General features: G+C 43.7%; 2 protein-coding genes across 4 annotated transcripts in view; one reads left to right on the top strand and one right to left on the bottom strand.

Moving 5' to 3' along the window:
* The window catches only part of Arhgap31 (Rho GTPase activating protein 31), a 107,380-nt gene extending 99,306 nt beyond the window's left edge, over positions 1–8,074 (top strand). The window contains exons 10-12 of one of the 2 annotated variants that reach the window (XM_070030156.1): positions 418–993; positions 2,318–2,586; positions 4,476–8,074. In XM_070030156.1, coding sequence (XP_069886257.1) covers positions 418–993; positions 2,318–2,586; positions 4,476–6,893 — 3,263 coding nt within the window. In that variant the 3' untranslated portion in view covers positions 6,894–8,074. Of the gene's footprint in view, positions 1–414; positions 994–2,317; positions 2,587–4,475 lie in introns of both variants that reach the window. The other variant, XM_070030155.1, reaches the window with a different exon arrangement.
* A 6,357-nt stretch (positions 8,075–14,431) lies between these two features.
* The window catches only part of Tmem39a (transmembrane protein 39A), a 30,903-nt gene continuing 28,936 nt past the window's right edge, over positions 14,432–16,398 (bottom strand). For both annotated transcript variants that reach the window (XM_070030159.1, XM_070030157.1), the window contains one exon: positions 14,432–14,719. In XM_070030159.1, the coding sequence (XP_069886260.1) occupies positions 14,486–14,719 (234 nt within the window). In that variant the 3' untranslated portion in view covers positions 14,432–14,485. The remainder of the gene's footprint in view (positions 14,720–16,398) is intronic.

Genomic DNA, 16,398 nt, shown 5'->3' with positions numbered 1-16,398 from the left:
TAAAAAAAAAAGATCCTATTGTTGTGCTGGGTTGGTTTTCATTTTTGAGCAAACATTGTTCTCCTACCTCTTCTCTGTCCATTTTCTTCTCTTATGATCTTCATTTAATGCTTGGAAGATGTTAGCCCCATTTGGCGATTTTAGCTCTCCCCTTGTAAAGTTGAAAACTGATACCTAGAGCATAACAGTTAATGGTCCAGGGAAAGCTGCTGAAATCCTGTGCATGTGAGAAAATGGTTTCTCAGTCACACGAATGAATGCTCTGTGCCTGTCTTCATTTGGGTCCGTGCCTTTACTGGAATGCAACAACTCTCTAGTATTCAGATGTCCTGCTTCTGGGACGGAGGGGTTGGGGGGTGGCTAGGGCCGCAGCTGGGTGAGCCCACACACTGACCCTGGACTCCTTTTTTTCAGCAGGAAAAGAAACCAAAGGCAATTTTCATCGAACCGTCACCACTGGTGGATTTTTCATTCCAGCCTCAAAAAAGCACTCGAACAACACGGGCAGCTCCTGTGACCTCAGCAAGCAGGAAGGCGAGTGGTGTCAGGAGGGGATGCCAGCAGGGGCAGAGGGGGGCTTCGATGTGAGCAGCGACAGGAGCCAACCCCAGGGCACTCAGGTCCGGCCGCCACCAGAGCAGCTGAAGGTGTTCCGTCCGATCGAGGACCCCGAGAGCGAGCAGACAGCCCCTAAGATGCTCGGCATGTTCTACACTTCCAACGACAGCCCCAGCAAGTCTGTCTTCAGCAGCAGCCTCTTCCAGATGGAGCCCTCGCCCCGTCACCAGCGCAAGGCGCTAAACATCTCTGAGCCCTTTGCTGTGTCCGTGCCCCTCCGCGTGTCTGCTGTCATCAGCACCAACAGCACCCCATGCCGAACACCCCCCAAGGAGCTGCAGTCTCTCTCCAGCCTGGAAGAGTTTTCTTTCCAGGGTTCAGAGAGTGGGGCTTGGTCAGAAGAGGAGAAGCCCCAGGGGGCTGAGACTTCCACAGGTAAAACATGGCAGAGTTAGTCTCTTTTCATTGCAAGACAGAAAAGCCACACTTGAACTTGGCTTGGTGGCTATTGTTGGTTGGTTTTGTTTGTTTCTGTGCCAGTACTAGGGCTGGAAATCAGGACCTGGGCACCCTTAGCTTTTCCAATCAAGGCTAGTGCCCTACCACTTGAGCTACACCTCCCTTTCCTGCTTTTTGCTGATTAATTGGGAATAAGAGTCTCACAGAATTTTTCTGCCTGGGCTGGCTTTGAACCCAGATCCTTAGATCTCAGCCTCCTGAGTAGCTGGGATTATAGGTGTGAACCACAATGCCATTTGAACTGGCTAAAATAGGGTTTATAGGCATTGTGGTCATGTGGATAGGACTGAGGGCTGTAGAACTAGGTCATTAGTAGGCTATTTTTAGCACTTGGATACTGTGTCCTAAGGAACTTATGATGGCAGTCATGAAGGTGGAAGATGATGGCACCTTCGTAAGTAATGATACTGGTAGCTCAGTATCAGCTCAGCCAGGTCTTGTGGCTCACACCTATAACCCAGCTACCGAGGAGGCTGAGATCTGAGGATCATGGTTCAAAGCCAGCTCAGGCAGTCTGTGAGACTCTAATCTCTCCAATTAACCACCAGAAAAAAACTGGAAGTGGCACTGTGGATCAATAGGTAGAACACTCACCTTGAGCTGAATTGCTCAGGGACAGCACCCAGGCCCAGAGTTCAAACCCACGACCAACAAAAAAAAAAAAAAAAAAAAAGGAAGAGAAAGGAAGGAGGGAAGGAGGGAAGGAAGAATATGGGAGGAGGGAGAGATTGTCTAAGCACCAAGTTATCAGAGCCTGAGCATTCATTTGTGAAGTGAAAGAGTAGGTGAAAGCAGGATTCCTCTGATTTGGCACTATTGGCATTTGGGGCTGGGTTCTTTGTTGTGGCAGCCTGTCCATTGAAGAAATTTTAGCTGCATCCTTGGCTAGATGCCAAAGCACTAAAGCACTCAACTCTCCCAAAATTAAGGCAACCAAAGTTTCTTTAGACATTGCAATATTCCCTGAGTGGACAGGGAGGAGCTCTGAGTAAAATGCCTCCTTGTTGAGAACAACAACTGGATGGATGATTTTCCAGAACCCTCTCATCTCTGGCAGTCAGTGACCTGGGGCCTGAGGCTGGACACTGACAGGGGAACTGAGGAAAGAAGGTGAGGGGCGGTGAGTTGGGCCTTCCTCTTATCCCCGTGGAGCAGGGCCAGGAGGCAGGATAGGGGCTGTGCTGGCCACAGCCTCCCCTATGTGAACTCTTGGTACTCACCACTGTCATCTTCACTGCAGCTCCTGTCACCAAGAAGGCAGCTCCTGAGGCCAGCACTCCCTCAGAATCCTCCCGGACAGTGGAATGTAGCCAGGGCCTTTCCCAGGAGCCAGATGCCCCGCTGGAGAAGAATACCTCCAAAGCCTCCCTGAGCTCTCAGCATTCAAGGGAATTAGAGAAGAAGTTGGAGAAGGAGGTGGAGGAGGGTCTACCAGATGGCCAAGCGGGGCCAAGCACGGCACAGGACAGTCCTGGGCCCAGAGCTGAAGCCATATTTCTCCATGAGACGGTAAGGTGGCCCCACTGTTTTTCGCAATCCCGGGAAGGCCTGTTTTATTTTTTTTCAAACGTTGATGACACAATTTAAAGTAGATTTTAAAACATCAACAAAGAATAGATTCTAAAGCTGGGTGCTGATGGCTTATGCCTCTAATCAGAAGGCTGAGATCTTAGGAGAACGGCTCAAAGCTAGCTCAAAGCAGAAGAATCCATGAGATTCTTATCTCCAGTTATCCAGGAAATAACCACAAGTGACCAGGACACCAGTAGTTAACCAGCAAATAACCAGACGTGACCAGGACACCGGTAGCTTCATGCCTATAATCCTAGCTACTCAGAAGGTTGAGATCTGCGGATTGAGGTTCCAAGTCAGGCTGGGTAGAAAGCTGGAAATAGATCTGTGGCTTAAGTGGTAGAATACCAGAGATTTGACCCAGGAGATAAAAAAAAAAAAAAACAAGAGCTCCAGGCACTGAGTTCGAGCTCCAATGCCAGCACACACACACACACACACACACACACACACACACACACAAGTATTGATTCTGTTAAAGAGATTTAGAAGGGTACCACCACTTCTACCCAAGCTTTTTTTTTTTTTTTTTTTTTTTTTTCTGTGTGGATTTCTCAGAGATCATCCAGGGACGGGAAGGGACCACCTAGCTCAGGTTCCCAAGGACAGGTTCAACGTTTAAGTCTTTCTGGCCTTGGTCACCATAAACCAGTGATATGTTCTTGGAATGTAATGACAGTAAATCCTAAAAATAGCACAAAACCTGTGTGTGGAATTCCAATTCCAGATGTGATCACTACCTGTGATGGTGGTGCTGGTTATTTTCTTTTTCTTTTCTGCCTTTTTTTTGTTGTTGTTGTTGTCGTTGTTATTGTTGGTTGTAGGGCCTGAGCTCTGGGCCTGCACTCTGTCCCTGAGCTCTTCAGCATTCTACCACTTGAGCCACAGTGCCACTTCTGGCTTTTTTCTTTTTGCTTATGTGGTGCTGAGGAGTCGAACCTAGGGTCTCATGCTTGCAAGATAAGCACTCTACCACTGAGCCACTTTCCCAGACCACTGGTTATTTTCAAGATAAGATCTCATATACTTTTTGGCCCAGACTGGCCTCTCAAATCACTACCTTTTCTCTCAGCCTCCCAAGTAGCTAGAATTACAGGCATGAGTCACTGGCACCCAGCCTTCCTTGTCAACTCATTAGCGGTAGACTGTTCCAAGGTTTTTATGAGATGTCTTTACCTAAGAAGATATGATGTGATTCCCTAGGGTCCACTGATGGGACCCCTTCATCTAATCATTCCACTGTTTACATGAGGGTCTTCTTGGGGCAGTGGGCCATCTTGTGATATCTAAAGCCTGTATCCCTGACTGCATGAGGGATGTAGACCTGGGGAGCGGGAGGGCAGGTTTGCTCTGATTGCCTTCCCAGCCTTTATAATCTGTTCTCTCACTAGTTAGAAGGAAGAGAGGATTGTCACCAGGATCGGCAAGGGTTTCTCTGAAGAATAGCTAAGAGGTTGAGAAACTCCCTTGACAAAGGGGTAGAGGATGTGATCTTAGAGATGTGAGACAGAGACTTCCAGGCAGAAAGAACAAGATGTAACATGAACCTAGTGGGAAAAGAGAGCCTGAGACACTTAAAGAATGGGATTGAAGATGAACTTCAGGCCAATGGAAAACATTCTGAACATGTTATGTTTGGAATTCTGTCCTTAAAGGGTCACTCTTCTGGAAGGTGAATGCTTGGGGAGGGTAAGAGACAAGCCAGGGATGCCAGTTAGGATGTTAGGATGTGGCAAATGAGGTGAGAAAAGATGGTGGCTTAGCCCAAGCTGTGGAAATAGAGGTGGGAGGATTTGCAAATCAGTTTCTTGGTATTTTTTTTTCAGGATGAAGATGATCTGGCTAATGTCCTAAACTGGCCGGAAATTCAACAGGAGCTGAAAATCATTGAATCTGAGGAGGAGCTCTCCATCTTGCCACCACCCCCTGCTCAGAAGTTCGACCCAACTCAGCCAGTTCTTGAGTCCAATCCAGAGCCGTTTCCTTCCCCAGAGCCTCCAGGGATCTTGTATTGTAGCTCCACCCCTTCTGAGGCATGGACTAAGGACTCAACCATTCAGAACACACAAGGGGCTGCCGCAGCAACCCACAGAGAGAAGCTGGAGCCAACCAGCTACCTCCCTGCATCCTCACCTGAACAGGCCCCAAGTCCAGATCCTGGCAGTCTGGCTCCTCTGGCAATAGTTCCATTTGAGAAGTCACCCTCGCCCCCAAGGATGAAGGTGGAAGGCCCAGAGAATATCTCTCCTCCACTCCCTCCTGCTGCTCCCCCTCCAACACCTCTGGAGGAGCCTCCTGGAGGCCTGCTGTCCAAGGGCAGTCTTGAGAAAGAAGATCTGACTCAGATGTTGAGGACCTATTCATATACAGAGCAGCCAAAGTCCAAAGACAATCCTGGGACCCCTATTCCCTGTCAGGAAGATGAGGCTGCTCCAAGACAAAATGAAAAGCCAAATTCAAAAAATGCTGCTCTCCAGGAAAAAGGCTCTGGTTTCCCCAGCCCAACGAAAGAGCTCGAGATCTCGCCGCACGGAAAGGGGGATGTAGCCCATTCAGTACAGGAGCCTTCAGACTGTGATGAAGATGACAGTGTGCCCGACATCGCTCAGCACAGCCTGGAGATGGTGGAGCCCTGGGAGGAGCCTCAGTGGGTGACGAGTCCCCTTCACTCTCCCACCCTCAAAGAAGTGCACGAGTCCCAGCCTCAGGGCCCCCAGAGCCATCGATTGGAAAGGAGGCTTTGCCACAGGCCCAGCCTACGCCAGAGCCATTCTCTGGATAGCAAGACCACTGTTAAGAGCCAGTGGACTCTCGATGATGTCTCCTTCTCCAGCAGTTGTGCTAATCTGGACTCTGAGAATTCTGACAGTCAGCAGCCGCTGGCAACCAGAAGAGGGATGATTGGATGGGACGAGAGAGCCCTGAAGTTGTTTAGAGAGTTCTCTGGCCTAAAAGGGGAAGAAGGATTTCCTAGGCTGAAGGGAGCAGACAGTGGACAACCCAAACCAGCAGACTCCAGCCCCATCAGCTTAGGGGAGAGAAATCAGGGGCAACCACTAAGGCACAGCAACTCCCAGATTAAGCAAGGCAGTGTCCCTGAAGCAGAACCCAACAAGGAAAGTTCCCGTGGTATTCAGGACAGCACTTTACCTGAAGAGCAACCCCCAAAGTTACAGTTGAAGAGCAGTGAGGGTGGACCCTCAAAAGGGAAAAACAGACCTTCTTCTCTCAACTTGGACTCTGCTGTTCCCATCACTGACTTCTTCCGGCTTGAGAATGGAGCCTCGTTAAGTTCACCTGGAATGCAGCTCTCTGAGCCAGGAGACTCCCAGGTCCCCTGGATGACTTCATCTCAATGTAAAGCAGATTCCTGGAAGGTTCATCCTCAAGACACCCAGGACCTGGATGTTTTTCCTCACGCCCTCACTGGTCGCCGTAACTCAGCTCCTGTGAGTGTGTCAGCGGTGAGAACCTCCTTCATGGTGAAAATGTGTCAGGCCAAGGCAGTTCCGGTCATCCCACCCAAGATTCAGTACACACAAATCCCACAGCCCCTGCCTTCTCAGAACACAGGGGAGAGTGGGGCTCAGCCTCTGAAGAAGAGCCAAGAAGAACCTAGTTCAACGGGTGAGACCACTCAGAAACCAGCCAAAGATGAATCTTCCTCTTCCTTGGAAAGCCCAAAGGAAGAGAAACCAAAGCAAGATATGGGACCCATTAAGGCTTCATTGATAGACGCCACTGACTCTTGCCTGCACGAGGGACCCAATCTCTCTCCCGAACCAGGCATGTCTAACCTGCTCACCAACCAGGACGCAACAGTGCAATGCAGAAAGCGTTTGTCAGACACAGAGCCATCCGGGGACAACCCTCTTTCTTCAAAAATTGAGCGGTCCTCTGGAGGTCCTAAGTCTTTCCACAGGCCAAGGTCTGGAAGACCTCAGAGCCTCATCTTATTCAGTCCTCCTTTCCCGATCATGGACCACCTGCCCCCCTCATCCACTGTGACAGATTCCAAGGTCCTGCTGTCCCCTATCAGAAGTCCCACTCAGACAGTTTCCCCTGGCCTTCTCTGTGGAGAGTTGGCTGAAAACACATGGGTCACACCAGAAGGGGTTACCCTTAGAAATAAAATGACCATCCCTAAGAATGGCCAAAGACTGGAGACATCAACCAGTTGTTTTTACCAGCCCCAGCGGAGATCAGTGATTCTGGATGGAGGAAGTGGGAGGCAAATAGAATGATGTCCGTTCACCTGCAGGTGTCTGCGAAAGAATGTCATGACCTATCTGGAAGTTATTTACAGGGCCATCTCCCAGGCACAGATTACCCAAGCGTGAGCTTATTTTGACCTCCGACTTTTCTTTTTTCCAGCCTTTGACCATTCATTAATGATCCCATTTTCTAGAAGAGTGGCCAAGGGAAGGATCAAAAGGTAAAATTGAGATAAGGTCATATGAGCAAGAAGGAAAGGTTAGGCAAAGGAAGAGGATGGAATGTTTGCTGCCATTGAAATCTGGGTGAGTTGTAGTCCTCCCCCATTTCCATTATCTATTACAGCTGAGAGCTGGCTGTGAGAATGTCCTTTGAAAGAAAGAAAAATCCATTGCGTGTCAGGAAACGTTGCTATTGAGATTTGAAGGCCGCCTTCATGCTTCTTAACACTCTTTACAGCATGTGTTGTTTTAGATTCATTTACTAATAAGCTTTGTTAAAAGAAGCAAAATACGGTGCAATTAGATTCCCAAGTCAGTAAATGTCACCACAAGTTGTTGCCCTGGGATCTTGCAGACCTGCCCAAGATGACTCTAATACCAGCATAGAAAGGCAGAATCTGTAATCAAGCAAACCCTAAGACTGGCACCACCCAGGTAGACTTTCTGGGCTGTGGCTCTCATTAACTAGTAACTCTGCCTACCACTATACTGATTTATCAGTTTTGTAAGTGGGAACAATGGGGGTTGAACTGAGGATTGCTATTGGATCTTCTTTGTGGGTATCCATCAGCTTTCTTAATATCAGAATCTTAATGTGCCATTGGTCATTAATCATTGAGAAAAGTCTTCCACATAGGCATAATTTCAGGCAAACCTGATGTTTAAATTGCCAGGGCATTAGCAGAAACCATGTCTAGTTCAGTTTCAGTCTTTCTATACTAGGCTAGGCAGGACAGAAAGGACACCAGGAGGATCAAACCCTAGAAAACTGGCTCTCACTACCACGCCCTGAAGCTGCTGTCCTTGATCATGAATTCCATTGGCCAGTGGATCCCTTCCCTTTCACTCCTTTTGCTCAAGAGTAGCTGTGAGGCACCTCTTCCCTTCCATAACTCCCCTTATTCACTGCCCACCCCAGACATTCAGTCCTGATCTTTTCCTCTGGGTACCAGCAGAAAAAATAAACCAATGTGATTTTCTTGAAGTTACTTAGACTTTTTAGTGGTTCTTTTCAGGTGAAGAGAGGAAGGAAAACTAACACAACCGATGGTAGATTTTTTTTTTAATGTTCCCTAAAAGGCTTCATGGGACACCTCTTGTCACTTCCTTCCATGAGAAATTGCAAACATGTGCACGAGCACATGCACACACACACACAGGCACAGGCACAATTTCTTCACTCTGATAAGTCTTATGGTTTTGTTATCTGTCCTATGCCTTTTAAGCCAGTATCTATGGCAAGGGTATCTGATACATCAACGAATGAGTCTGTCTTCAGAGAACATTGAGATGACACAGGGTGTTTAATAGGCCTTTGGTGAGTGTTTTTGCTTTCTCATTGAAGAGTCAAGATATTGGACCAACAGCCAATGAGATACCAACCCACAAGAAAAGTCTTAGAACATACTATTATCCCCCTAGACAAGCAAGTGAAGAAATACGGTGGTGAGACATGAGAAAGACCATGTTCGGGAGATTTGAAAGCACATTCCTGCCTTATCAGAGACTGTGGTAGATAAGTTTTGTGTCAGTCTCATTGCACTGTGGTGCCTATACTTTGATAAGGCTCATGTTCCAGTTAGAAGGCAAGAGGGCAACAACCACACTGAACTTCGTCAGAACTGAGCCAAGTAACAAACTACCTATAATCACTGAAAGTTGTTTGTAATACATGTAGAATATATATTTTGTTGTTGTTGTTGGGGATAGACTGAGAAGCTTTATGTACATGTTAACAAGTGTCTCCAGTTCTGAGGACTGAGGCACCTCTGTCTTATTTATAAAATGGCTGCCATGTTCCTAATTTAGATCGACACCGTTCATTTATGGAATCACCTTAGGCATGTGGCATTGTCAATGAGCATGTGATACACTGACAGCTGTCTGGATTTGTTCCCTACCCCAAGCCTTTCTAAGCCATTCCAATCTAGAAGGGCTGGGAAATGACTCGCTCACAACCACCTTCTATTGCTCACGTGTTGTGTTTCCTTAAAAAAAAAATATTTTGTAGTTTTAAAATGTTCAAGTAGTTGTACAAAAAAGGGGTGGGAGTTACAGCTTCATAATCCTCTTCTGACCATTTCACAGTGTGTCAACGGTTACATACATATTTATAAGCTTCTTGTGGGCTAGGCACTGATGAAATTCTAGCCCACGAACAATCATTCCCCCAAATATGCTGGGATTACCCATTTGGTCACCACTTGGGGCACTGAAAACTAGACACCTCCCTCCTGAAAAGAAAAAAATGGCTGGATGGGATAAGACTGTGAACTTTCTTCCAGAGAAGGGGTAGAACAAGGCTGGATGTTCCCAGGAGGCTCTGTTTGATGCCCTGGAAAGGGCTGCAACTCTTCAACCATCAGTCCTTCAACTGAGGGCACTGATTCGTTAACTGAAATTGAAGTGGAATGTATGCATGTACCAATGTTTTCTTTTAGTGTTTTCTTTTTATCAAACTGGACCAGATGGAGGATATTTTGTTTTTATTCTCTGCCTCACTTGAAATATGAAGAGACCTGACCAACTCTCCAGTGGCCTAATCTAAGCTCTAAAATGTTAAGTATTACCCATCAAAATTCTACAGTCTGAGGACATCGAGAATATAAGTAGCATCACTCATTCAAGAAATATTTATCAAGAGCTTAGTGATATTGTACTTGTGGACCTTAGTATGCCAAAATTTTTGAGGAGTCTAAAGCAAAAGGATGAGAGATGAGGAAAGTTAGACAATGTAACAATGAAGACCAAGGTAGAGAATTTTTGGTTATCAAATGACAGAAGAGTCTGGACAAGGAACAGCTAAGCATCTTTCACTGGTATTAGTAGTATTTAATTGATCTGGTTGCAGATCTATGCAAAGAGTCACTCCAGAGTTGAACACTTGCTTTGATTTTTAAAATTGGGAGTCATAAGCAATTAAGAACAAGCAGTTCAGGGCTGGGAAGGTGGCTCAGTGGTAGAGCACTTGCCTTGCATGCCTGAGGCCCTGGGTTCGATTCCTCAGCACCACATAAGCAAAAAGAAAAAAGCCGGAAGTGGCACTGTGGCTCAAGTGGTAGAGTGCTAAGCCTTGAGCTGAAGAGCTGAGGGACAGCGTCCAGTCCCAGAGTTCAGGCCTCACAACTGGACTCAAAAAAAAAGAACAAGCAGTTCTGATGTTGTGTGGGGTCATGACTGGTTTGGTTGTGAAGTCCTGTTAGATCTCTACAAATGAGCCAGGTGAAATCAGCATTCCATATTCCCGGAGAAAGGATTTTAGAGACATTGATGATCACAAAGTTAGTTCTGCTGTAGAAGTCAGGCTCAAAATAAAACTGTTCATCTCCTGCACAATGTTAATCACATTGTTGAGTGCACAAAAATTGGGTGGGGCAATAATTGTCTACCTTGTGTCCCAGAACATAAGATTCATTATAGTTAGGACCACATTTGGTCATGGCTGGTCTTTCGTGATGACATGAATCTTCAAGGTGTGTAGAATAATGTGTCCTCCTTTGCCAACACCTTTCTTAGCAAAATAGGGCTAGAAAAGGGAATGAGACTTTCCCAGGCATGAAGGAGGGGTGGAGGGGTAGGAGAAAAGGTTGACTTCGATCAGCACCAGTAGATAGTATTTATTTAGGGGGTCACACAGATTGACTGGCACACAGCAAATCCCTTAGGAACCCTGAGGATACCTGAGCAACACAGACATCTGTGTGTGATAGAGGACAAGCTAATATGAGAATTTCATGATGTCCACAGTGATGTATTTTACTAGATGAATCATAATGCTTTGCATTAACTAATGCCATGTACTTTCTGGCTTATGACTGCAAAGTAAAGCACTTTTTCAAAGAAGTCTATTTGAAAACCATGATTGCAGCTGTTTTTTGAACTCTACAAGTATTTTCAAATCTTTTTCTATTCATTATTAAGCATATCCATAGAGACATCTAAGTGTAATTAAAAGATTGTTATGCTTTAAAAATGTACTCTAATAAATGATATAAATGCCTACCATGGAACTATAAGCTAGATGATGTGGGATCTTCAAAATGAGCAGTTAGAGAAGTAAATTATATGCATCAGACTCATTCTTTGTTGAATGTCATCTTTCATTACTTCAAGGTCTGGCACAACAAAAGTCCTGATGATCTGCTTCAGAAGGCTTTTCTTGCTTTTGATATTTTACATCTCAATAATAGCCAAGTGTTTGCAACTTTCTCACTGTAGCAACCATGGTCATTTCACCAAGGTCCCCATTATAAGTTAATGTTCTGTATCCAGGAGAATTTGCAGTGAAAACTAAGAAGGAAAAAAAAGCTTATTGCTTCTTGTAAGCCCACAGTTAAAGGGGTCATGTGAGTCTACTATGAAGATGTGAACTCAGTTTTTCTATTATTGGAATCAGTGAGGGACAACTAGTAAGTGATCAATCATGTTAACAATGTTTTAGGAGAGAATACAAATGTTCACTGTCCTGGTATAATTTTAATGAAGATGGGGTTCAAAGGTACAGGAAGAACAATTATACAGTCTTGTCTCCTCACTGTGTAGTGTTGACACATCTGGGTTTCAACAGAGCTCCCATGAGGACATAACTTTCCCTGTACTAAAGGCTGCATTCTTGTACGTCACACACTTTACAAAGGGTCACAAAACATCCTTCCAGTTCTCACTTCTGCTTCTGCATTTTTAAATCCCAACATGCTTTTTTGCAGCCCAAAGTAGCCGTCTCATATTTCCAAGTCATTCTGTTTCCAGCTGCTAGAACTCTCCTTCCAATGAGGTTTTTGTCACCACTGTATCTCATAGATCCTTCCTGAAGGATTATCATCTATTGTCATTCCTGTGATAACTGATTGATCTGCTATTAGCAAGTTAACTCTGAATATTCCTATCTCTGGCACCCAGTAGTATGTAACACAGTAACTGCCTAGTGAGCAAGACAGAGGGAAAGAGATAGCAATGGTGGTGATGATTGGGAAGTGAGAGAAAGAGTATAGGGTCTATGCAAATAGTCTACCAAGGAGCATTCCCATCACACACATTCATTCCTGGGAACCACATACCTCTACTGCCAAGGTATCTTCTCACCTTAGGCCACCCATACAATAGGGAAGCGTAAGGTCTCCAGTTGATCCAACTGATCACTTCCTAATCTTCCTTTCTGTATAATTGCACAATTATACATCTCAACCCCAAAAAAGCATTTTTCAGGGTCCATGCATCACTAGGAGTGGCCCTTATATAACCCACTAACCCAAGTAACTAGCCACTTCCACTCTCCCTTTTTAACACCTACAAAGGGCAAAAATAGGTAAGCAGCATGGTGAACTGAAGGGTTCTAACGCCCTGATGCAATCACATCCAAATATAAAGGCAAGGACTCTGCCATTCCAACAGTCAGAACTAGGCTAGTATCTGCTACTCTAGAATTAAGCCAACAGGAGGATCGTGTTTATGACTATAGTCTAACTATAGTTAGACAAGCATGTTACCACTAGAGCCAAGTTGGGGGTTTTTCTTTTTCTTTTTGAGACAGTATCTGGTGTAGTCTGAGCTGGCCTCAAACTGGTAATCCTTCTGTCCTAGCCTCCTGAGTCCCAGGATTACAGGCATGAGCCAAACCTAGCTAACTTGGGTCCCTTTTAATGAGACAAGTGTGGTCATGCTACCAGTTTGTCTTCAGCTGTCAAGTAATTCCAGTTTGTTAGCTGAGGGAAGCATCAAGACAACAATGAAAGCAGAGATGCTCCCTGCTTTCTTCAAACGAACTTTTAGGTTGAACTACTTCTCTGAATAGCAACTAACTTCATACACTGGTTCTCTTGTTAATCCTCCCAATAGATCAACTTGTCCCCACCTAAGGCCATACAGCCTTGCTGCTCCTATAACATGGATCCTCCTACCAAAGCTATTTATATGGCCCAATCTTGCTTTGTCTGATATCTAAAAATCATCTCAAAGATGCCTTGTCTACCATCTCTACCACTTTGTTCCCCCATCCTGATTACTCTTTATTGCACTTACCATCACCAGACACATTTTATATAAAGACTTACTACATGATCTGTCCCACCTACCTTTAATTGTAATCTGAGAAAAGGGCCCCACATTTCTTACTCATGGCTATATCCAAAACCTGGAGAGGACCTGGAGGTCAGCCTGTGTCTGCTGAACAGTTGAAGACTGGCTGGATGTCAAATCACTTAACTTTTAAAACAAGTATGCACCTGAACATACTTAAGGAAGCCATGATACACATGAAAGTGGTCAGTTAAGTAGCTACATATGCGTCTATTTCTTAGACTGGTTTTTGTTGAGAACTCTTTTAAGAACTTTTCCATCCAGTTTATGAATTACATGATTGATCTTGTTATGGTAACGCTCACAAAACATGAAGGTTCTGCAGTATGAAATTTATTTATTTACTTATTTTGTGGTGTTGGCAATCAAGTACAGGGCCTCTGTCATGTTAGACAAGCATGTTACCACTGAGCTACATCCCCAACCTTTGAGTATGAAACTTAAAGCACATATTTTGGATATAGATCCACAAAACAGGAACTTGTATTTCACTTTCCCTAACTCCAAACATTAGGCCACTATGAATGGCTGCTGTGAGTCTGCCTCCAAGAAGGTGAGGACCTGCCCTTTCTAGTTACTTTAGGCATTTTCAACTGGCCTCATCTTTCCCCCCAAGGATCCAGCTATCTTTCATCTCCTTCTCAACTGTGAGTACTCTAAAAAAACTTTTGTTGTTGAAAAACATCATTTCAAACAACTAAGGGTAAAAGAAAAATCTCTGGAAGCAGAAGCAAAAAAAAAAAAAACGGGAAAAAACAGAAAAAGTGGCAGCAAAACCCTGAGCCTCATGATAGAAACTTATTCAAAAGTACCTTTAAATGTCACAGGTAGACAAACCATCTGAGACCCATATCAAAAAGGTTTCCTCACAGAAGGCAAGAACCCCACCCTGGACTCTTCATTCATTTTGGCTAAATTAGCCAGCTGAATTAAAAGAGGGTAGGGCTAGAAGGAAATTCTACTCATCTTCCCTTCACAGCAATCATTACTGGCCAGCTGAGAACTAAGGATGAGAAGAGTTGAAAAGAAAGCAAACACACCAAAGGTGTTCTGTCAAGTGATGCAGAGATGTGTACACAATGAGTTATTCCAGAGCCATACAAATCCAACTTTTACTGGAGGCTTCTCTCTCATATATACTAACACATGAACGATCACATCACCTTGTTTGTGGATACATTTAATATCCCTTACCATTCCCAACTTTCAAAACATAATAATATACAAAATATAAAATATCTTAAATATTTATAAAAATCGCAAGAAAAAAATAGAACGTATGAAAATATTTTTATCTAGGGTCTCCCTCATTATTGAGAGGCAGCTTAGTTTGCCTTGAGTTCATAACTGTTGAGAGGGTAGGAATATGCCCTGCCTAATACTATTCTGTCCCGGAGGAGCTTAAATAAAACATAGTAGTTGCAGAAGAGGATGAGAGCCATGGAAAGTGTATGGTTCCACTTCTCTGACCGCAGCAGGGAATATAGCTGGTAGAAGACAACACTGCCCTCAATAAGGATAAGCAGATTTAACAGCCTTAATGGACGATGAAACAGGAACTGTAAGGAAGTCAAAACACAAAACATTATTTCACAGAAAGACCAAAGTTACTGTTCGTTAAATTCATCTACGATAATTTCATGTTCATAGGTTCTTGTATGCAATAACAAATATATCAACCTAGGTGTCTCTCTTTTTGTTTTTGATGGTACTTAAGTTTGAACTCAGGGCCTTATGCATGTTAAGTAAATGCTAACGCATTTGAGCTAGGCCCCTGTCCTCAATCAGGCTACTTCATTATTTTTTCATTTTAAATAAATGGTTTCCTTTTTGCTCACAAATAATGAAGTAAATTTTATTTCAATACCTCTGGGATATGAAAAGGAATCTGGCACCAAACAGTAGTGCCTACAAAGATGTCTCTAGGTTAATAATGCAGGTTTATATTTTAAGATAACCCAAAGTACATTTTTCTACGACAGGGAGGGGTTGGGTAAAGGACCAAATGGGAAATATTTTAGGATTTGTAACTCACGAGGCAAGTAATTAAAGATAGATGTAGCTACTTATATAGTCATTCAAAGTATACTATTTGAATATATAAAAAATCATTCTTAAGCTACAATATAAACACTATCACTACACAAGTTTGGAAAGAAGGAAATAATATCAATAGTGTTTCTTATTTTTTTCCTTCAACTTTTAACCCAGTATGGCTACTGACTGAAAGCCTTTATACCATGTATCTATGTTACTTATTTACTGTGAATATTACACAGGGAACAAAAGGACGAGGCAAGGAAGGATAAAAAAATTAAGCAGGCATTAGAGCTAGACTAAAATCAAGGTTCATTATTTCCATTCTCATCAAACTCTGCAGTCTAAGGGACTAAATCCCAGTTGACTAATAAAAATGTTCTATGAAAAGAAAGGTACAGACCACAGGTTGCAAGGGAACATTACCTAACAATTCATCTTAACCAGTCTAGTCCTAAATTTAAATTTAAATGAAGATAGACTGTAGTAGTAACTAGTAGTATAACATATGTTCTTTAAAAATGCATTTAAGTGGAATTAATAACTGTTTTTGAACCACAGCCTATATTGTCTAGGTCAGTTTCAAATTCTTAAACTCTTGAACCTCCTACCCCAGCTTCCCAAGTGCTAGAATTACAGGAATGCCTCTCCACATAGGACTTTAGATGAAGTTCAGTATTAAAAGCTTAAACCTGAGAATAAAGACAAACTATCTTAGGCTCTGAAAGAGACCCAGGTTCTTAGGGCCTTTCCTTAGGGAAAAAAATCTTTCTTTGGTTTAGTTACATGACATCCAGCAATAGCACATATAAGCTGGCTCAGAAGTGGTGTTTTAGAAGGACTAAGGGAAAGCAAAACTGTTATTTTCTGTGATAAGGTCTATACTGCAGTTAGATGTACTAATTATCTAAATAATAAAGATGAGGTCAGGTTTTAAGGTCTAATAACTACTACTGGTAAACAGGAACATTGTAAATAAATGTTCCCAAGCTTCATTCAATCTGCCAAAGGATCATTTCCAAATATGCAAATGCTACAAAATTCCCAGGATCCTCCAGATTTGGACTCAAAACCCTGGGAGAGGGACCTACATCAATGGTTAAAAGACTCCACTAGATAATTTACACACAAATGGGTCCAAGAACCACTTTGAGAACCACTGGTAAAACTATTTGGTCAGTTAAAATCACCAGTTACTTGT

Source organism: Dipodomys merriami, unplaced genomic scaffold (assembly GCF_024711535.1).
Source record: "Dipodomys merriami isolate MVZ:Mamm:240054 unplaced genomic scaffold, mDipMer1.0.p SCAF_2, whole genome shotgun sequence".
NCBI lineage: Eukaryota > Metazoa > Chordata > Mammalia > Rodentia > Heteromyidae > Dipodomys > Dipodomys merriami.
This window is presented reverse-complemented; position numbering and strand designations above follow the sequence as displayed.